The sequence below is a fragment of the Solanum verrucosum genome, unplaced genomic scaffold (genome assembly GCF_900185275.1).
Source record: "Solanum verrucosum unplaced genomic scaffold, falcon-dt-bn FXZP01000256.1, whole genome shotgun sequence".
Lineage (NCBI taxonomy): Eukaryota > Viridiplantae > Streptophyta > Magnoliopsida > Solanales > Solanaceae > Solanum > Solanum verrucosum.
Window position 1 is genome coordinate 286,137 of NW_026020785.1, and position 23,035 is coordinate 309,171.

General features: G+C 37.1%; 1 protein-coding gene across 1 annotated transcript; it reads left to right on the forward strand.

Moving 5' to 3' along the window:
* The first annotated feature begins 1,004 nt into the window (after positions 1–1,004).
* LOC125813081 (membrane-bound transcription factor site-2 protease homolog) lies at positions 1,005–22,784 on the forward strand. The gene is made up of 10 exons (XM_049492571.1): positions 1,005–1,162; positions 1,267–1,332; positions 6,846–6,912; positions 7,085–7,183; positions 13,165–13,268; positions 16,577–16,724; positions 16,828–16,908; positions 17,007–17,468; positions 17,660–17,977; positions 22,538–22,784. Exons 1-10 carry the CDS (start codon positions 1,065–1,067, stop codon positions 22,694–22,696), a joined length of 1,602 nt encoding a protein of 533 aa, XP_049348528.1. The 5' UTR covers positions 1,005–1,064; the 3' UTR covers positions 22,697–22,784.
* Positions 22,785–23,035: the final 251 nt, after the last annotated feature.

Sequence of the window (23,035 nt, forward strand, 5' to 3'; positions counted from 1 at the left end):
TCATCTTCATCTTCTTCCCAAAACACATTTTTTCTCAAATTACAAAACCTAATTCTTTTCAAATAACTTGAAGATTAACTTTTAAAAAAAATATATATACATTTTCATACTAAGAGTGAAGAAGAAAGAAAATTTTGCCGGCGGTTATTCATTTCTACATCGATGACAAAGTGAAATTGATAACTCAAAAATTAATTCTTTCAAATTTTTGAATGTCATTTTTGATAAATTTAATGGGTTTATATATAAATTTGAGTAAAAATCTTTGTTCGAAAATTGTGATAAACAAATATCGGCTAACCTTTTTTATATGTAAAAATCATTTATCTTCTTTCTTCTTCTTCATATTTGTTCCTTATTTTTATGAGATTTGAAATAAATCATACGAACTTCATTCTTTCAAATCTGAATCTTCATAGGTGATTTTCATTTATCTTCATATTTGGAAGAAATAATATTCCTTTTTTTTTTTATAAAAAAGAAAGAAAAAATAATGATAGAGCTAAAATGAAGGAAATTTTGCAAACTAAAGTATGAAGAAGATGATAGGTAGGGAGTGGGGTTCTTTTCTTTTTTGCAAAAGGTGCAAATGAAAGAAGAAAAATGTTTTTTAGTTAGTTATAATGTCAAGTGTCAATAAAAGAAGAAAAAATGTAAAAAATATAATCAAAAGGACGCTATTTTGAATCTTTTCACATGCTTCAGGGAAGTGTAAAACACCTTTTTTGCCATATCAACATTTTGTGTTTAATATGTACATGTTTTGAACAATTTACATATTCAATATGTATAAGTCTTAGTTGAGATGTGTAAGTGAATTATACGAACAACTTTAAGAGCGGTCGATGACTAAAGCCGGTTGATTTATTATATTTTGGGCGGGTACATACCCTAAATTGGGAGCTGAAGCTATCACCATTTGTTACATTCAACTAGCATAAATCAATTTCTATCTAGTCTTTCAGTTCTTTGTGCTGTCTCCCCTACATATTTGATAGGTCTGAAAAGGAGTACCAGTCTGGGAATTAGTATCAGCAGCATATATATTATGCTAAAAAAGAGTAATGGAAGGGAGACGAGTTCGAAGGTTTGGCAAATGGCGAAGCAATCAGACTCTACTACCTGTGCGCGTCAATCGACTATCTAACGCTGTTTCTTGTTGGTATGAAATCTTTCTTCTTTTTCCATATCGTGGCATTTAAGAGTGTTTTACGAGGTTGAAGTTGTTGGCGCTGAGTTATTAGCCATCTTTTTCGAAACTTGCAGGTATTGTGACTGCAAGTCGTCAATATTGAATGAACCCTTGTTTCGTTTCGGACGAAGATATTCAAGGTGCCCTTTTTTAAACCATTCTAATTGATATATGCTTCATGCTTTTCAAGGTCCTTTTTACCCAATTTATGTAATTCATTGTATTTCGTCTCACATTTTATATTTAATTTCTACCAAGTAGCAGCTGATGCTCCTTATTTTCAATCACATTTGCTTCTTTTCTGAGGTTGAAAATCTAATTTTGAAGTTTGCCTAACCTATTACAAAATGTTTTTACCATTTCTAGGATTTCCTTATGCGTATCTTATGTTAAACAAATTTAAGGAATATTAAATTTGCAAAAGAAGTTTAAGCTGCTGATTTGTTGTTAACTAGAGGTGCTCTATGGCTTATGCTCTGAAGTTATTTAGCTTATTCTCAATCTTTGTAACTTTGTTGGTGTAATTTGTAACCTAATGCCTATATCTTTATGCAATTAGAATTAACATGACACACAAATAATTTTGATAGATAATTAAGCAGGACATTATGTATATTTCCATCTTAACCACAACTCTATTTCCTAATGCCCATGTTCAAGAGCTTCCCATACTCAGTCCTATGGCAATCAATTCTCTTTTTCAGGGTCAATTCAAGATTCATAAATAGTATCCAATTGTTGGCCAGATAATCAAATAATTAAGCACAAGAATCAAATGAATAACTCAATACAGTAATGAATTCATCAAATCAATATCCAGATATCAAATTCATGAGAGGACCGTAACCATAGAAATATAGTATAGCTACTCATAGTCATGCTCTAATCTCAATACAATCTTAAGAATTCATAAAAAAAGGCAAGAAAAGTAGGGAAAAGAATGATCTCAAAATGAATCCTAAGCTTCACAATTTCTCCAATGGCTCCCTTGCGTTCAAAGTGTCAATGATACCCTAAAATTTCTGGGTTTGTACCTTATATACTTAGTACTAAACATGTTTAGACTAAAATAGCCTTCAGACTTCACGCTAAGCAAATAGGCCATGCATGCCATTAGCTTGCCAGAGGAGAGTCTTGTACTGCTCAACTTCTGCTCCCCGTCATTAGCTCGCCAGGTACAAAGCTAATTCTTGTCCCCATGGACTTGTCTACCAAGCTTCTCACGGCTGGGCCTTTTTTTTGTTGCTTTAAACTCTGAAGCCTCTAATTTTTGTTGCATTCTTTGCTATAACCTCGCCTGGTGAGAGTATCTTGAATTCTAGAAAATTCCATCTTTGACTTCAATTCATCCTGAATTGCTTGAATTTAATAAGAGGACATATTACATGCTTGATAATGCTCAAGTTACCCTCAAAACAATTAAGAGAATAAGTGGTCGTTAGCAATAAAATTATCCAACAAGAGTCAGGGTCGAATCCCATAGAGAGTGATATAATGCAAGGAATTCAATTAGGAAAATAGGGGTGTAAACCAATTCATTTGTAGCAATTAAAAGAGATGGGTAGATGATTCCACCAAATTTACGAAAAGGATTTTGGTATCAAGTAACACAATTAAACTAAAATTTGGATTTCAAACAAGTAGAGATCAGGGGTGTGAGGATTGGTATCAATGTCAAGTAGGGGTGCTTGTGCTTGCTTATTATCGCTAAACAATAATGGATAGACTAGGTAATCTTAAATAACACTAATCTTCTTTCGATCTCATAGCATTAAATCATAGAATCTCCTTTCGGTCTCATCTATGTGAATCACAAATCAACCCAATACCTTACTAAAATCTCTCTTTCAAGCAGATTTGACAACTAGAATTGAACTACAATTTCTCTTTCAAGCAATTTTTCTTTTGATGACAAGGGAAATCCACAACTGCTATCTTTAGGGTGCGCACAGGGTAAAACCCCCGCTCCTATGCAATTGCTCGCAAACCACATAGGAGAGGTAACCCACACTAGGCAAACCCGGTGTGACGAGCTCGACCGAGAAGGCAAACCCCTTGCTTTCATTGGCAAGGGGTTTGGAACTTGAGACCTCCAACATGGAAGTCCCAAGCCCAACCTACTAGGCCACCCCAAAGGGTTCTCTTTCAAGCAAATTATAGTAAACAAATCTGAATTGCAGGCATTAAACTAATTACCCACTTTAATTAATCTCTTTCGAATATCAATCGAAGATCTAAATTAGAATTAAGTTTGCAATCTTAACCCATGAATTAACCCCATGCTAATTAGCTTAAATCCATGAATCTACAACTATAAAACAGAGCAAGGCACAAACCCACTACAATAAATTAACAGCCAACCCCATAATCATACCCCTAGATTTGGGGTTTTAGCCAAGCCTCATAAAAGGAAAAGAGAGTATACCCATTATGATTTCAACCATTGGGAAAGTGAAATCAAACAATAATCTTCAAGACCCACTTCAATTTGAACCTTCAATTGTCAATTACAAAGTTGTTCACAAATCCCAAAACTAAGAGTATTTTCTCAAAGGGTGAAAAGAAAATATTCAATCTCTTTCTCTAAACTAATATTGAAATGATATCCAAAATGTGATTCCAAAAAGTCCTCTATTTTCTCTCTTTTGGACTATTTATAGTTTCCCAAAATTTGGCCCAAAATTCAATGTGTGACCAACTTGGTGACATTAGTATGGCTCGCCAAACATGTTCGGTGGATCGCCGTTTGTCCCTTGACTCGCCCTTCATTTGTTTCAGGCTTCAGGTGTATGAACCTCAGTTGGCGGACTCGATCGAGTTGGCCTTTTCACATTCGGCGGATCGCGATTACCACCTTGTTGATAACAGCAAGGTTAAGGGAGATCACAAATAGAGAATTGAATATTAGAATGCGGAAGCACAAAGAAAAGAAACAAAAAAAACTAACTAAAGATATGGGAAATTCGAAGGAAAGATCCACGAATTTCCAAGGATTAGATGTTCTAAGGCCTTGAAAAGATCCAAGTAACAACGTATAGATTTATGGAAGAAATCTAACGCCTTTACTTGAGAAAACGAATCAAAACGATAGATTCAGATCTTGACCGCTTTATGAGTAACTAAAGACAATAATTAGTATGTAGAAACTAATCACCTTCTAAAGAATACCAAAAAGAAACCAAAGATATCACAAGAAGAAGTTACTTTATACCTTAAACTATGAATAGTAAAGGTTTAAAGATAAATTCTCAAAGAACAAGTCACAAAGGTTCAAAGAACTCTCTCAAATATTATTAATATCAATGTAAATTGTCTTTAATGAATGAAAAGGACTCCTATATATAGGAGAAGGGGAAAAAAACGTCCAAGGACCCTAGAAAGACAATTACAAGGAATCCTACTCTAGAAAGGAAATAAAGTAACCTAACTAGGAACAAATTTAGTACTTCTAGGAAAGCATTAAATGGTACTTAGGAGACCATAAATAGACTAAGGAAAATATTAATAACCTATATATAAATAAATAAATAAGGTAAATCCCAACTAGGAAAAGAATCTTGACAATCTTGGAAAGTTTGACTAGTCTTCTCTCAAAACTTGGGCAAAAAGCAACTCTTGTTGTGGCTGATTCTTGGACTCTTCTTGACCTTATTTGCACGAAAATTGCCCTTAAAATTCCTCATCTTGGGCTTGAATTTGGGCCACCAAATAATTGTAGCATTTGGACAATTCCTCTCCCTTGGGCTTGAGCTCTTCTTCCCCAATAAGACACCTTTGGATCAGCGATTGAAGCCCATTGAGCTTATCATTGAACTCCTTGGTTTGAGATCTTGTTATGGGCCTCCTTGGAGTTTCTAAAGCTTCATCCTTGTCCTTCAATGGAGTAGAGCTTCCTTGGATGCTATCACTTGTTCTCCCCTTAAGCCTTCACTTTAATTCTGTCACCTTCGACGATGGTCTTCTAGTTCGCCCATTCAGCTTCGGCTAGTCGCTGTTTCATCTTTTAGTCCGCCGACCTACATTGAATATTTTTAATTGTGAGCACTGTCACTTTCGGCAAGGTTAGGCCACTTGGGCGATACGCCCTTTTTGTTAGGCGACTACCAGTTGGGAGTTTTACACTCCTTTCAATGTTTTTGGCCTCTTTTTCATTATTCATCCTTGCCTTGTCCTTTAACCTTCATAGCTGCAGAATAGGACACAATTAACATTGAGGACATTCATTGTTGAACTAAAAAGGCCTCAAATGAACGTAAATCTACCACTCATCAATGCTATGCCTAAATCCGTAGTGAAGCAGCTACATGAGTTAGGCAACAATTTTCTATGGGAAGGAAGAGCACAGTGTTGCACCCTTGATGAATATAACACAAGGATTGATTTAACAGAGGGCAAGCCAGATTCTATGTGGTGTGAACTTGCTAACAACTAACAAGGGCAACTTTTCTGGTAAATCTTGCTACTAGGCCTTAAGCAGTAATGGAGGAAGAGAAGAGCAAAAGACATGGAGAATGTTATGTAATCCGAAGCCTCACTGAGGGTGGTGTGATTACAATATATGGCCTTACATGTTGCATGCTTAACAATTGAAAACCTGCTAAGGAGAGGCTTTAACATGCCTAGTAGATGCTGTTTGTGCTATAAGGATTGTGAAACTTCAGCAGACGCCCTAGGGCAGTATACATTTGTTAAGGCTGTTGTAGACATGTTCCTTAACATATTCGGAGTGCAGTGGGCTATGCCGAAGACAGTCGGAGCTACTGTTGATAGCTGGCAGTGACAGAGAGAGAGAAAAGGGAAGTAGCTGCTTGGAGGACATATTCCTGCCTGCATTTCTTTGGCTTTGTGAAAAAGAGACATTGAGATATTTTGAGCATAAAAGCACAACCACTTTTCTTGTTTTAGGTGTAGAGTTCTGCAGTATCTGAAGTTTTGGCGTATCTTTCTTTTGCGTTAGATGCTAATTCTAATACCGATTTCATACATTTACGGCAAGTTTTATGTACAAGGAAGATAAAATTGCTGGAAATATGACACACCTACTTATTGCAGTTTAATGTAATTTCTTACCTTTTAAAATCAAAGCTTTGATGGAGCTTACATTTCTGAGATCCACAAGCCCAATGAGGTTGGATCAGAATTTCTAACATAACCGTCCTTTTCTTTAATATAACCGTAGTATATTGACCAACTTGCACATACCTCAACTAATTCCATGGTATACCTGCTACCTCCCACCAGCAGCATGTATGAGGTAGTGAAGGCTTAGACTGATGGAATAAACAAGATTCTAACTTGTTTTAATTGTTTGTTTGTGTCGGAATCCGGGTTTATGTCATCTATCACTTGCACATATACTGGGTAATTAAACCCACCAAAGAATTAGACAGATTGGAAGAATTCATATAGCGTGGCCTTTATTGGGACTCAAGCCTTGGATTGCAAGGTTGTTATGCCACTCTTCAACTGCTAGACTAGCACCTCAGGGGTTTTGGACCATGAAAGCTTAAATGTCTTGAATTTGAACCTCCCTGTATTTGTCTATAGCAGTGTGTGTATATTATATTCTTCACAACTTTTACCTTTTTTCACTTATAGAGGCTACTGTTTGAGGTCAGTTTTACGTCTTGATAAGTGACTACATTTGTTGCAGGTTCTTGAAAGCTTGGTTCTCAATGGGTGTTGGTTTTAGTCTTGCCGTTTTATCTGCTGTTACTATGGTATGTCCACCTGCTAGAGTTTATCATTTTAATTTTGTTTACTCCTATCTGATTCTTTTTATAAGGTTTCAACTCCTATCTAACTATTCTTTTGAAAATAGCAAGGAAAGGATCTGCTTTACCCAGTTTGTTTAATATCTTCCCATTGAATCATTTTTCTCATTCTGGCCAGATTCTTTTATATGAAATCATCCAAATACTGTGTCTTTATTACGGCAACACCCAGATGAGCAATGTGATGAGTGAATATCTGTTTGGTTTTTCTTCTACGGTATGTATTCTCTCACATTATTAAGACACTTGGTTTTTATTTGTTCTTTGGATAACTCTGCTTCATGCCAATACTTCATTACCATCATGGCTAGGCACAAAAATAGTATTTCAAGAAAATGATATTTCCTGTCATTTCTGGTATTCATAAAACAGAATAGTAGAACATTGAATGCCAAGAAATGAACTTCAATCACTTAGCAATCAAAGCTCTGGTGTTTATTCGACCCATGTACCAGTTCTTCTCTTGTTCTCCATGCAATTAAAAGTTACCACCCTCGTAAAAAGGAAAAAACTTAAGAAAAGATGAGAGAAGATTGGTGTTTTTTCTCTCTCTCTTGAGCTTAGTTTATTTTATTAGGCAAGATGTTATGCTTGTTTAATTTGCTGGAAACGTTGGTGATACACTCAAATCATACCTTAAGATGATTTAACACGGTCACATGCAAATATTTTAGATGATGCAACACGATCGCATGCAAATATAGTAACCCAACAAGGTTGAGATCGAATCCCACTGAGAATAGGCGAGAAAAGATACAAATTAGACAAATAATTGATTGACAATCTAGTTTCTATTTCGTGAAAGTAGAAAATATTGTTTTGATTCTAAGGGCTCGTTTGGCCATTTGAGATGAAATCATGATATGAAATCATATGAGATGATGTTGAAGTTTTGTTTGGACATGCAATTTGGATTTTTAAGTTGTACTTTTTGCTCATAAACATTAAAAATCCCGTAAGGTGTGAAAACTATTAATATTGCCTCATTTCTTTATACAATGTTACCAAATAAGCAAAAGTTCATTCACAAAAAGTATAAAACACTATCACATAGCTATTCTAAAAAAGTACAACAATTATTGATTAACTTTAGTTCAATAAAAAGTAAACTTGATCATGAGTAATGGCCATAATAATGGCTGGTCATAATAAATTAAGTAGGTGTTGATTTGAAGTAAAAATAAATTTGGTTGGTGAGAGTAATGGTTATATCCATGGTTTGAAGGTTGGTAAGAGTAATAATATCAACTATAAAGTTTGTTTATATATGAAATAAATGGTTGGTAGAATATAAATTGGTGTTTTTTTAACAAAATATAAACTTGTAGACCGATTTTTGTATTTAAAAAATGTCACATTATGATATGAAATTCCCAAATCAAGTTCTTTAAAGAATTTGGGATTTCATCTCATGATCTGAAATCATGAGATGAAATTTCATGTCCAAACGTTGATTTCATCTCATGATTTCAGATCACGAGATGTAATCACATGTCCAAAACCACTCTGATTAGTGGTGATTATTTTTGGCAAGATAGAGTTGAGTCTGACGTTGATAAGCTTTGCAATTATCTTACTAGATACATTGCTAGACTAATAGGTCGAATATCAGAAAATTGTTGCAGAGAGTCAACTTTAGGAAGCATGATAAGACAAGTATGAGACATGAATTTAGGAATGGATGCCCCCTTGAGAAAGGCCAAAACTGTCCTGTGAATATCTTCAGCAATCACATTCCAAGCACTTTGATAAACTTTGCCACTCAAACCATCAGGGCCCGGGAACTGTTAGGATCAATAGAAAAAACACAATCTTTCACTTCTTGTAAAGTAGGTAGTGATGTAAGAAACATGGTGTCAGCATCAGTAACTACTTTTTGCACCACACTAAGGATTTGAGAATCCTCGAATATTTCTTCCGACTGAAAAGCTTCTGGAAAAATTGTACAGCTGCATTTGTGACATTATCGCTCCCTTCAACCCAATTTCCTTCCATATCTTTGATTTTATGAATGGAAAGTTTCCTTCTTCTATCTTTGATGATACTATGGAAGAATGCAGTATTAGCATCTCCATCCTCCAACCATTTTACCTTAGCTTTTTGCCTCGTAATAGAGTTTTGCAACTTCAAAAATCTTGTATACTCAGCTTTAGCTTTAGAAATATTCTCTCTGTTAACGGGACTATTGTCTGTGATAGAAGTCATTTCGAGGTCTTCGATAAACCTCTCTAACCTCTTGGGCTCTTCATATATATCTCCAAAAGCAGTTCTGGACCAATCACTGAGTGTTTTGCACACTCTCTTGATTTTTTGATGCAATATAAACATAGGATTCCCTTGGACTTCTTGAGACCAAGATTGTTGAATAACTCCCAAGTAGTCGTCATGATCAACCCATATATTTAAAAATTTAAAATATTTTGTGTGATCCGTATCATTAGATCCACAGTTAATGAGAAGGGGGGCATGATCAGAGCATGTTCTGGCAAGATGGGTAACAATAGTGCCTCCAAAAAGGTCAAACCATTCTGCATTATATGCTAATCTGTCCAACCGTTTCCAAATGGTATTTCGAGGGTCTCTATTGTCACCCCAAGTAAATGGAGCACCAAGATAACCTCCACCCTGTAGATGACAGTCAGTAAGGCAAGAGATAAAATCAAATCCTTCTTCTACTCTATAAGGTCTTCCACCAATTTTTTCACTAGAGTTAAGGCCACATTAAAATCACCTACAATCCCCCAAGGGCCATTGATGACGCTGGAAGAAGCTCTAATTTCATCCCACAGATTAGTCCTGCCTGCTTCCTCACATTTGGCATAAACTACAGAGATAGAGAAATTCAGAGGGACTTGGACTTAGTAATATGTAGAAGAACCTGTTGTTCCTTGTCATCAATGATGTTAATCACAAAATCAGAGGACCAAAAAATCCAAATTTTATTGGAACAATTATAAAAACAATATTGAAAGCCTAGCTTTCTTTTGTATCTTTCAATCTTTCCTGCCCTTACGATAGGCTCTTGTAGGAAGATGAAAGGAAGATTGTATTGTTGTTTGATGTATTTGAGTCTATCAGCAGCTCCCTGGGAGGCAATGCCCCTTACATTCCATGAAAGTGTACTGATCATTGAGTACATTTAAGTGAAATCTTGATGGCCTTCTGTCCATTAAGGCCACTGTCTTCCTCTCTATTTTGTCCATTAAGGCATCTTGGAGAAAAGTTGTTGAAAAGGATCACTTCCCGTTGAGTATCAGTGGATTTGATAGTTTTTCATGTTAGTCATTCACCAATTCTAGTAGATTTTTCGTCATCTGATTTGGATCGATCTTCTTCCTCTGGTAGAGTAACCATGGGCATGACCTGGTCTTGATCAACATTACCGTAAGATATTGCAGTAGCCTTGTGATTCGTATTAACTGGCAAAACACTTCCACCTGGATCCTGGACATTTGGTGGATCAGGTTCATCCATAGGTTGATATTCTTGACCTCTTTCTTTGTCTCTCCAGCCTGCATATTTCTCCGCTAATTTAGAATTTAGCCCAAAGTGGGGAGGATGAACTGAGTTTTTGTTCTCCTTACTAATGTGTTCATTACCAATAATCAAATCTCTCGGTAGAACAACTTTGGTAGAAAACTTCCTCCCTTTTCTATTAACTTTTGAGATCTCCTCCATGTTAACCTTCACTAGATCAGTGTTCAAGATTTGCCATTGGTCATCAACCTCAGGTAATTCTCAAAAAAAAATCAACCTCGGGTAATTCAACTTCTTTCTCCTTTTTTTTTTCTTGGGGTTTCTTCCGATGGTAGTTTTTATTGGGTTTTGGTTTTTCTCTTTGGTTTCCTTTTCTTTGTCAAGTCTTGTGTGCTTAGTAGTCACCTGGGTGTTGAGTTGTTGCATATGCTGGGAGCATTCAAGAGTGATATCTCCATATTTTCCACTTCTTCTGTAGTGTTGTGAGTTACTACCACTGCATTTTGACTACCTATGGAGCTACAAGTATGTGTATTGTTTTTTTCAGCCATCATCATACCAACACTATTGCATTTTCCGTTCTTTGTTTTATTGACTTGTGCATTAGCTACATTTCCCTTCTTGTAACAGTTTTCCATCCACCAGCACCTGTGGATGTTTCTGAATATGAATCAAGTTGTGTGTCTACTGACTTAGTGAGAGTAATAGCTTGTGACTGTTGCTGTCCAATTTTATGCCCCTTTTCATTTCTTGGCAGTGTATCCTTTTTGAGGTTCTTTGCCAACTCTGTCCTGCCACTGGATGAGGGGTCTGCCTTCATAGATTGGTTATCCCCCGCTCCTCTTTGTTCCTCTCTTAATTCGGGATGAAGAATTCTGCAGTTTTTATCGTTGTGGCCTTGCATTTTACAATGGCAACAAAAGGCTGGTAGAGTATCATATTCTACCTTTTGCACAAAGAAGCCATTTTTGTCTCTTATTTCAACTGTAATTTCTCTTAGAATTGGTTTTGCAAGGTCGATTTCTACTCTCAGTTTTGCCGTAGTTGGTCTTGTTTTTGAAACAGTAGCTTTGTCCAACACTAGCGGGATTCCTATTGGTTCAACAATACGGCAAATTGCATCCCACTCGTAGTAATGCCATGGCAGATTTGGAAGGGTAATCCAGATAGGGGCAGTGGTGTCGTTGGATTCAGGTTTGAAGTTCGTACTCCATTTTTCAATTTTCATAATGATGTCTCCTCCGAGTGGCATATAGCTTCTTGAAGCGACATCGAGGTGGTCTTCAATATTATCAAAGTCGATGAAAACATGCCTCATATCGTACGCTCCGATGGTGATAACACCTTTACCCGGAATAATTTCAGCAAAGTCTTTCCTAATAATATCAATAGAGGGACGAATTCTGGAGAACTTACCAACCAATGTCCATTTACATGTTTGAGCAAGAATTTCGTTCTCCTCTGAAGTGAAAATAACCACTGGTCTGCCATCCACCAGCTCAAAAGATCTGGGTAAAAGGCGAACTCTGTTCTTGGCTCTAGTGGTCTCTTTGTTGCTTCATGCTCCGGCATACAAATTTTGGGGCTCTTGTTCAGGAGCAATTTGGGGCTTCGCATTACGTAACTAGAGAGAGAATATTGTTCCAAACTCAAAAAATATAAAAAATTGTAACTCCCTATTACATAACCCCTATTGAATGTATTTATGACCCACAAACTTGGAATCTTAAAACTGTCAAATTCATCGATACAATCCACGGACAATACATAAATCCACGGTCTGTGAATTGCTTTTAAGTCTTCCGTGAGTTCCCTCCTAGAGGTACTGGACTATGGCCATGGTTTGATCCATTGACCGTACAATATTCGACGGTTCGTAAAACTTCCAGCATTGTCTTCTTTAGATGTACGTATCGTGAATGTGACATACGGTTCGTACTTTCCACCATGGATTGGTCGACTTCAGAAGACCTTGCAGGTACCATCTCTCAGATCTTTTTGCACCATGCCAGGATCCACTGCCCGTACTTCTATTCTACGGATCGTGGATTGCCAATTCTGGGCATTTTCTCAGTTTTTCCATGTTTTGGCCATTTTGAAATCAAACATCTACAAAACAACATTCGAACACTAAAAACACAAAAAGAGACCTGCAAAAAGACTTTGTAAACTCAAGTAAAAGGCATCAGGTGTGCTGGTCTCAACATGGATCCATATTGGTTGTCTATTTCTCTTAAGGCAAGAGGTGAGATAGCCTTGACTTATTGTTATGGTCACCTGTTATGGATCTAGTTATGGGATGCTGCAAGATAAAATCTGAAGTTTTCCCCCGACGACCTATGGTGCTGGTTCGTTGAGAGAGAACTTGTAATCTTCTGAGTTAAAGTACTCAAAAACTGAAATTACTTTTCTGCTTATATTTCCTGAGACAAACAGATAGTTTAAACACAACACTTATAAGATAATAACTACCCTAGAAACTAGGACATGACTTCCTAATATTACTTGAATGAAAAACTGCACTATTAGAGGACAATAACTACTGCTGTAACTATTGGATGACTAAGGAGTGATAACATTTATGCTACCTTAATTGCTTAAGGCAAGGGGTGAGCATGGTGTGACCTACATATACATGATCTGGGCTAGAAACAGCTATTTGCACTCAGATTCAATGGCTTTCTAAACACTGGCATCTGCTTCATATGTTTTGATGTGCAGATATCAGGCTTGACCATCTCAGTGGCTGACATTGGATATCTATGCATGTCTTCCTTCATATCGGTTTCAGTGCATGAACTTGGGCATGCTCTAGCTGCTGCAAGGTTAAGGCTAATGCTCTTTTGAAATTGTTTTGAGAAAAATGTAAAATGTGTATTATACTATACTTGCTATGTGTATTCATGGAAATCTTCTTGAAGGATTCTGTTCCTTTCTCTTACTTGCACTCTTTCATTATTTCTACTGATTTTTGAACTAAGGGGAGAAATTATTACTTGCGTGGGCAATGCATATATGATGGGTGATGATTAAAATTCTCAGTGAATGGGTTTCTGCGGTTCCAGTCAAGTAAATTAATTCATCTAATAAAAAATTAAATCTGGCAAGCCATCAAAAGCCTAGGCTTCTTGGAAGGCCTTGCTTAGAGATGATTGGGAATTTTAAGCTGTTATTCTGCAACATAATTAGGGTTTGTTGAGGAAGAGAGTTCGTTACAATAACATCTGCTGACATAGATGTATTTCCCATGGTGCTTTGATTAATGAAACGTCTGGGGAAAGAAAATCCGAAGCCCAATCCGAAAAATGGAAACTCAAGGGCAAGAATCGGATCCTGGTTCACCTGCCAATTACTTTGGTGCTTAGCCGACTTTGTCTTTCTATTGAGAATCCTGAGTTCTACATCCCTTACAAGTGGTTCTGAGTGGCAGAGAGTTTTCTGGACAAATGTTCGGGCTGGAGGGAAACGAGGGCTATGAATCTTTATTTCGGGTTGAGATTTACTAAGACATAATTTCTTATGTGTGATTGAGCAGGAGCAAATGAGGGATCAAAATGTACTTGAGTCACTGTAATTCCCAAGGTGAAACGAGGGCTATGAATCTTTATTTCGGGTTGAGATTTACTAAGACATAATTTCTTATGTGTGATTGAGCAGGAGCAAATGAGGGATCAAAATGTACTTGAGTCACTGTAATTCCCAAGGTGAAACATCATGTCACTATCAAAGACTTTTGACCAACTTCTTGTTGCAATGTTGTGTAAGATCATAAAATCATTACCAAGAGACTGAGTAAAATCATTGAAGACCTTACTGATGGAAGCTGATAACATATGTAACATTTGTACCAGGAAGGTTGCTATCTGATAACATTGTCCTTGGCCATGAACTTGTTAAGGGATACAGTATGAGGGGGATTTCTCCAAGGTGTATGCTGAAGATAGATCTCCAGAAGGCCTATGACTCAGTAGAAAGAGTTTATTTGGAGGCTGGAGCAAACTCTGGTCAGTCTTCTTTTCCTAGATCTGTTTATTGAATGGATCATGACATGCCTCACTACTGTGACCTACTCTATTGCACTCAATGGTTTTTCAACTCCTCCCTTAGCTATTAAGAGAGGTCTGAGGCAAGGATACCCCATTCCGCTTTCCTATTTTTTATTGTTATGGAATACTTTAATAGACTGTTGAAGACTCTTCACACTGATAAAAAAAATCCATTTTCACCCAAGATGTGCCAAGATGAGAATCATACAACTAAGCTTTGCTGATGACCTGCTTTCATTTAGCAGGGGTGATGCACAATCCGTCCATGTTTATTCCAGTGCTTCTCACAATTTTCCCAAGCTTATGGTCTTCTTGCTAATCCGCAGAAGTGTTCCATTTACTTTGGAGGGGTAAACCAAGCTATACAAACTCAGATACTGAGCTATATTGGTATTCCTAAGGGGGAGTGCCTCTAAGCACCAAAAGGCTTTCGGTTATTCAGTGCCACCCTTGCTTGACAAAATGCTTGGGAAGACAACATCCTGGACTTTCAGATTCTTAACATTTGCAGGCATACTACAACTGCTCAAACAGCCAGTCAATGTGTGTCGCCCGTCTGACCACATTTTCTTCTGTTTTTCTTCCTTTCAGTGTCTAGCACAACTCCTCTGTCCAACATTAGTGCTCATCTTCCTGTTCAAGCATCGTTCATCTCTCTAGCAGATGTTATGGTGCACTCTCTCTTCGCTGACTAGCATTGTTACTTGCTACCCACCCCATCCTTTGATCTTAATTCTATCAAAACCTAAGGTTTGAGCCCCTACGGGTTGTTATCCAGGAAGTTGTTACCGTAATGAAAGGAACATTTGAAAATTCTTTTACTAGAGCCAAAAATGTTTGAGTCCCTACTCTAGAAGTTCTTTTTCGGAAATGGAGGGGATTCAGGTTAGAATATGTTTCTCTCTCGGCGCATTTTAGCTAGGATTTTGTAACGTGCACTGACTGAGCAAACACTGTGACTTTGATCCGAAATTCCTGCAAGGGAAGCTACAAAGATGATGAAATTGGTCACTCCAGAGGATGGGCTGAGCTGTAAACTACATCGCTCACCTTTGGTAGCTTCATTCCATCTCAAGTTCAATCGATTATGAAGGGAACGAAGACCCCCATTCCGATTCAGATTCACAGAAGTTTCTATATCTTATAACGTTTGGTGAGCCTCCTTCTGGGTCACAGCCAACGGTTCGACGACTTCAGTTCTTGGAGGCAGGCACCTCTGCTTGGTCAACTCCGGTGGAGAAGTCTGATTCCAGGGAGAATCGAATTGAACAGAAAGGTAAATCACTTTCTTTCGTTCCTCCATGTACCAAGGGAGAAAAATCTTTGTGAATATTGAGAAGGATGATTAAAAGGAACAAGAGGAGTACTGGAAGTCACCATATAGGATATGTTATCGGAGATACTGTATGTAAAATTTATGGAGAATTTTATCTCGACTGCTTGGTATTTTGCTAGCAAACAACAGATACTACTGCATCATGTTGAATCTGCAATCTGCAAATCATCCAACTCTTCACCAACCAATGTAGGACTCTTTCAATACTTTGTATATATAAAATAAGTTTAGAATCTCTATAATTGTGTAAATAGGATAAGAAATGATCAGGAATTACTTTCCTTCCCTTTGTAGGATCACTTGAATCCTTTGCTTTTCTCTCTGGGATTACTTGTAAACACTATTTAAACCCCAACATGCTAGAGGGAATAAGCATTTTTTTTTTGAGAAGGTAGGGAATAAGCAAGCAATCCGTTCTCAAATATCTTCTTTTTTTAAGGTGCTTTTTTGCTACTCATGATTAGTAGCTTCTATGAAATCTTGGTGTATAAGCGCCAAGGCTGCACTGTGAATAATAGATATGCTGCTAGGAAAGTCAACCGGATCAGAGCATAGCACATACTTGAACATTAGGCATTTAGTTAGTGCTGGTTATGTTATATCAGGGTATTCTTTATTATCTTTGGACTTTGATTCTACATTTGGCTGACTGTATGTGCAAACCTGATCAGTTGACATGTTTTGAGACATAGCAGTGGTGGTACATGAATCTCACAACTGCTTCTGTAGGCACGACATTCTGGGAATGCAGTGAGGGCATACAGATGGAGTACATCGCTGTATTTTTGGCTGTATTATTTCCAGGCGCTTTACTGGCATTTGATCATGAGTTACTGCAGGCACTATCCAAAGTTTCTGCTCTTCGAATATACTGTGCTGGCATTTGGCATAATGCAGTTGTGGGTGCTTATAGCAGCTCTTAGTTATTAAAGAATGCTAGTCGATCTCCATTTGTTTATCATATTCTGTAGTTTTTGAACTAATGTGTTTATTATCTTTCAGCTTTGTGCTGTTTGTGCCTGGGCATTGTTCCTTCAACCCTTGATCTTGTATCCATTTTACATTCATGATGAAGGCCCCATGGTAATTGAGGATTAATTCTTGTACTGCAATGTGCTAATTTGGGGGACCTAATTAGGCATTATGTGGCTAATGGGTTACAATCACATGATCTTGAGCAGGTACTGGAGGTGTCTCCAACATCGCCATTGTCTGGCCATTTGTCTCCTGGTGATGTCATTATATCATTGGATGATTTCCGCATCAATAATGCTCAGGAGTGGTCACAAATTATTGCTGTATTAACTGAACGCTCTTATCAAAACTTCCAGAATCACAGCCTTCTTGAGAACTCTATGAAAAGAAGTATTGGTAAAGGATACTGTATTCCCTATTCTTTGGTTGAAGAAGGCAAACGTGTTTCATTGAAAGGCAACAGAACTTGTCCTGATGAACTAAGTGCATTTATAACCATTCCATGCTCGGACCAGGCAATGCTTGTAGATGACAATCTTGAGGTTAACCATCAAAGGGATGGAGGTGTATTCCATTGCTTTTATGCTAAGGATGTCTTGAAGCTTGAGAAATGTGGTGATGGTTGGGGCAGGCTTCATAGCAATAGGAGCAGCTGCTTGTGTTCCAAGGTACGCAATTCAGTGTTCTCCCATTGAGACCAGAAGTTACACATTTGTATCAGTTTGCCAGTTGTGCATGTTTGTCATGAACTGCCAAAAAATATTGCTCCTGTAGTTTATAATACACAAATGCGATTAGGTTGAGCACAACAACACACAGAATACATTTGAATATGTGAATAATTGATGTTTTGTTGTAGGAGGGAGCATGCTTTCTTCCACTTTTGTCAACTGGTGTTGCATGGGTGGAGATCACATATTCAAGCCCTTCTCCCCTACAGTGCTCGCACCTTGGAAGAACACGTGTAATTGATGATAACAACTCCAGGGAGAACCCCTGTGTTAAGACCTTTGTTTTTGTGGGTGATGCAATTTCAATAAAGCATTCAGTTCTCTTGACTTCATATCAACCTCGCTGGTCAGCTAAATTTGGTGCACATCTTCCTTATGTACTGGAAAGACTTTTGATGTTCACCTTTCACGTCTCTATGACACTTGCACTTCTCAACAGCCTGCCGGTATGTATTCATATCGAAAAGATAACTCTCTGTTTCCCATGTTTATGAACCTGCATGTGGTCATATCTGTCACATCTTTTGCTGTGAAGATCCAATTGAACCTCAAACGTGTTGTTGTTGGGAACTACCAGTTCTGTTGGGCAGTTTGCAACAGATTGAAGGTTTCAGAATTGTGCTGATTTGGTCCCAGAACGATAGGAAGTAATTGGATTAAATGGTCTTATGATGTATAACTTCTTAGAAAAGATTTAACATGATAAGAGCTTGAGAACCATGAAAATCAAGGCTTTTCTAAGGCAGGAGAAACCATGGCAATTTTATGGAAAGATGAGAAGGGAAAAAGCACTGAATTTAGTATACACAAGCTTAGGATTATATCGACAATGAATGAAGAAATTTGCCATCACTATTATCTAATAGGGTTAATTTATTGAATTGGAAGTATTAAATAGTAGGAATAGCTTGTGTCCTAATCGTACTCCAAAAAAAATTCGCTAAACCATGTAGGAAAAAATGTTATTCCTCATCTAAACTATTTTGTGAGAAATATTTGAGAAGAATATTATTGAATTGTGTATCTTTATTATTAAGTTGAGATTCTATTTATAGACACTACATTAGACTCCTTTTCCAACTAGGACACTACAATATAATCCTTTTCAAGAAGGATTCTATATACAGGTCGTATTCCTATTCTAAGTAGGATTGTATATATTATTCTTGTTCCTATTCTATTCTAACACTCCCCCTCAAGCTAGTGCATACAAGTCATATGTACCTAGGTTGTTATAAATGTAATTACTAGAATGGATCAGTGAGCAGCTTGATGAAGATATCTATAAGTTGATCTCTCGACTTCACAAAATTGACAATCAATCTCAATGTGTCTTCTCATGAAATACTGGATTTGATGCAAAATGTCAATAAAAATAGTACTCATCATCTCGAAATCGAGATATGAGTAGATCTTAAACAAGAAAGTTATCATAAAACTGACTGGAACGTGCTCATGCGCTGGATTATTAGATTTGATGGCTGGAAGTGGTCATAATCTGTGAAATAAAATTATACGGGTAGGGTCGGAATGATGACACGACTCTATTGAGAAAGATAATAATAAGGGTAGGGTCGGATTGACGGCACGACCCTACTGAGAAAAAGAAAATATATGGGTAGGATCGGAATGATGGCACGACCCGACACCAATGTGATAAAAAATGAAAGGCGCAAAAAAGCTCTAAGGTTCGTTGAGACTTCAAGCACAAATAAAACGTGAGATTTATTGATAAAAGGCACAAATGGAGAGAACATACAAATATATTCATGTTTAGTTCAAGACTAACAGTTATAAGCATGAATAACAAATATATGGACAAAAAAATTGATTGTTTTGTATGATAAAGTGACATCAATGGCGCTGCTCTTCGGGAAATTCTCATTCACAAGGAAAAGTATGCCTTAGGCCTTAGGGCCTTGATGACAACACTAAAGCGCACATTAAGCGAGATGAAACGCTCAACGCATTTTAACCCTTGCTTTAGGGCTTAAGCACGCCATTGACAATCCTGCCTAGCACAAATCAAATTTGAGGGGTCATCGTAAAGATGCATGAAACTATGCAAATCAAATCTGAGGAGTCACTGAAAAGACACACGGTGCCATGCAACTCAGATATATTAGAAAGTAGTTCGAAAAAATCCACGGTACCACACAAATTAAATGAGTAGTCTGAAGAGATGTACGGTACTACACAAATCAGATATGAGAAAGTAGTTATTGACGCAAATTAGATATGAAAAAGTAGTCACTGAAAAAATGCACAGTACTATGCAAATCGAATATGAAAAAGTAGTCACCGAAAAGACGGTACGGTGCTATGCAAATCGAATATGAGAAAGTAGTCGTCGCGAAGAATGGCACGGTACTATGCAAATTAGATATGAGAAAATATTCATTGGAAAAATACGATGACCCAATTTTTGCTAACATAATCATTGGCCAGACGAGCGACATATATGGGTAATAGCCGCCCACCGACAGCGGAAGCTATTTGGTTCTCTACCAAGATCGTAGAGACTTTGATAGAATATTATTGAACTGTGTATCCATACTATTACATTGAGACCCTACTTATAGACACTACATTAGATTCCTTTTCCAAATAGGATTCTATATACTATTCCTATTTTCTATTCTAAGTAGAATTATATATATTATCTTGTTCCTATTCTATTCTAACATACTTCTTCTAACCTTATATAGACTCCACAAACTAAATGGTTTTTTAGAAAATGTTGTTCTCTATAGTAATTGGCTTGCAAACAACAGATTATGAAGCATCCATTGGACTAAAAGCGCTATAATCATAGAATATTTTATTAGGATTAAGGAGGAAGCAATTGAGCAATGCTAAGAAACTTGTCATTTTATTGCTTTAGATGGCTTAAGTTATGTGACACAAGAAAACATGCTTTTCATACAGCCAGGTGCAACGTGATCCTTGCATAAAATGGTTAAGTTCTTTCATCTTACCTGTAAAAGTTGGAAGAGAGAGAAAAATGTTTACTATCTGAGTACTTGGATTGAACTCCAATTTTATTGTTCATGTCTGTCTTCTTTTTGATTTATAATACCACTTCATTTACTACTTCCATCTGTGGAATCTAGGCCAAAATTGTGGTCTTAGAAGTTCATTCCATGAGGCCAAACTATGGCCCGTGGTTTGATCTACGGCCCCTGACTTGTTGCTCTCCTACCATGGCACCACAAGCCAGTTTTGTTCTGTGGGTGACACGCTTTATAATTATATAAATATTATATATATAACTATGTATATATAGAGTTTCCATCGAAGTTCGAGGGTGGCGTGGCACCCCCACACCTCTTCATAGATCCGTGACTGGGTGTGGGTGTCTGATACGGGTGCGGATCTAGAGGTCGGATCCTTCATGATCCAATTTTTAAGATTCGGGGAAATGGATCCATGTATGAATATGGGTGCAGGGATTTTCCTAAATATTATTAAAATAACTAAAAATAGAGTTATGAAACCTAAATTATGAGAAATTATGTGGAGAACTTGAGGAGAATCTTGGAAGGAGATTGAAAGAAAAGAGTGACATAGAAATTTCTAAATAAAAGGTATTCCATTTTCTTCAAGTTCACCTTGGCTTTTGTATTGATTATAGAAATCATTAAAACTGTCCAGACTTTCTCTATTGATTTTGGTCAAAGTACCCAAAATTGGTTGACCAATTGGACATGGATCCCACACACACCCAAACCCAAACCCAAACCCAAACCCATGTCGTGTCGATACGGGTGCAGCACCAAAAGTGAAGAGTCCGAGCAACTTAGCTTGAACCTCATTATGGCATTATTAAGATGTATAAACTCTAGAAGCCCAAAAAACAAAACACCTGCTATCTGTTTTTTTTTTTTACTTTTTTCCTCTCTCAAAAAATAAAAAAATAAAAAAATAAAAACACCCACTATCTGCTCAAATCCCCTAGAGAGATATGCAACATTAGCATAAATTTATAAATGTTCTTCAATAAATTTTCTGACTTGTTTCATTGAAAGAGCTCACTGCTGGAAGACTAAATTGCTCTCATTTGGGGAAAAGGAGAGGCATATTTGTGACACTAAAACTTTAACAGAGTTGTGAAATAAGTAAAACGGCAATGATTACCCCATGCATTTCCTAGACCTGCTTAGGTTGAGGTCAATGCTTTTGGTTAAAGTGGGCCATTCCTGCTTGAAGTATACCAGACAATGCATTAGATTCTATGTTGGTCAGACACTTATTTGTCCATAGACATGGATTAGGTACCTAAATGCGTATATAAATGACTTGCTAGAAATTTTAAAGGGTATGCATTTCCAGTATGACATATGTCGAGCCCGAAAAGTCCATGTAAATGGCTTAGAGAGATCACAAGGAAACTGCACCAAAAGTAAATGTGTCCATACAAATCTGGAAGCCAGGAGAAGAACCTGGTTGAACTTAAAAATGTGATCTAGATGTGGTAATAAATTTGAGACACTTCATAAAATTATTCTATGGGCATCTTCCTACACGACAAAAGAGATGAGAGAAAGTGTAGGACAATTTGGAAACATCGATGTGTCTGTTTCATTATATTGAGACCCTAGTGAGCTTTGTTCTAGGACTTTTCTGAAGAAAGAAACCTCATTCTAGGGCTTTCCTTGGCTATTTACAGTTGTTACTTCATGTTCAGCTGTCTTGTCTCTTGCCCCCTTCAGAGCAATTAATGAGTTCTTATTAGTACTTCTAGATATCTGTTTTTGCTGATCGAAAGGTGATTATGTAGTTTTATCTGTCATTAGATGATACTTGAATACACGTCGTTGTAAAGTCAGGTTGTTGACCCATTTTTCCACATTTAGCAATCTATTGCAGATGACCATTATCTTTTGGATGCTTCTTATTTGTTATTATTGTGTCATAATATGTATTCAATCCTAAAACAGTGGACAACAGTCGCTGCAACTTTTATGCCATTCATGTTTTTATGATTACCTCTACTTCTTCTCCAGGTTTATTTCCTTGATGGTGAGGCTATCTCAGAGGTGATTTCACACTACTTCAGGATCCTAAGTCCCAGGAGGAGGAGAACCATTCTACAGTATTTTCTATTTGGTGGAACAGTTGCATCTATTATTATGTTCGTCCGGATTTTCCTTGTTTTATTGTGAGGTAAAAATTTGTCATACCGTGCTTATTATAAAGGTGAAGCTTAGAGACATATTTTTCCTCTCCGCAGGTTTGGACATATTATGTCTTCTTCATTTATGTTTTGATTTTTTTGTGCCCCTCCGACTCTCCGTCCACAAACGAGGGGTCCTGTAAATTTTGGTCATTGAGTCAATTTAGGTCCTGTAAAATGTGTTTACTATGCTCAAACTTGTTCTACAGATTTTCCCTGTTTTTTACTTGTGTTGGCGGTGGCGAACTTTTATTCAGTTGCACAAAATGTGGTAGAGTAGCAACCTTAGGTTATGACTTATGAGTATAAGTTAATTTTTTATTTAGTT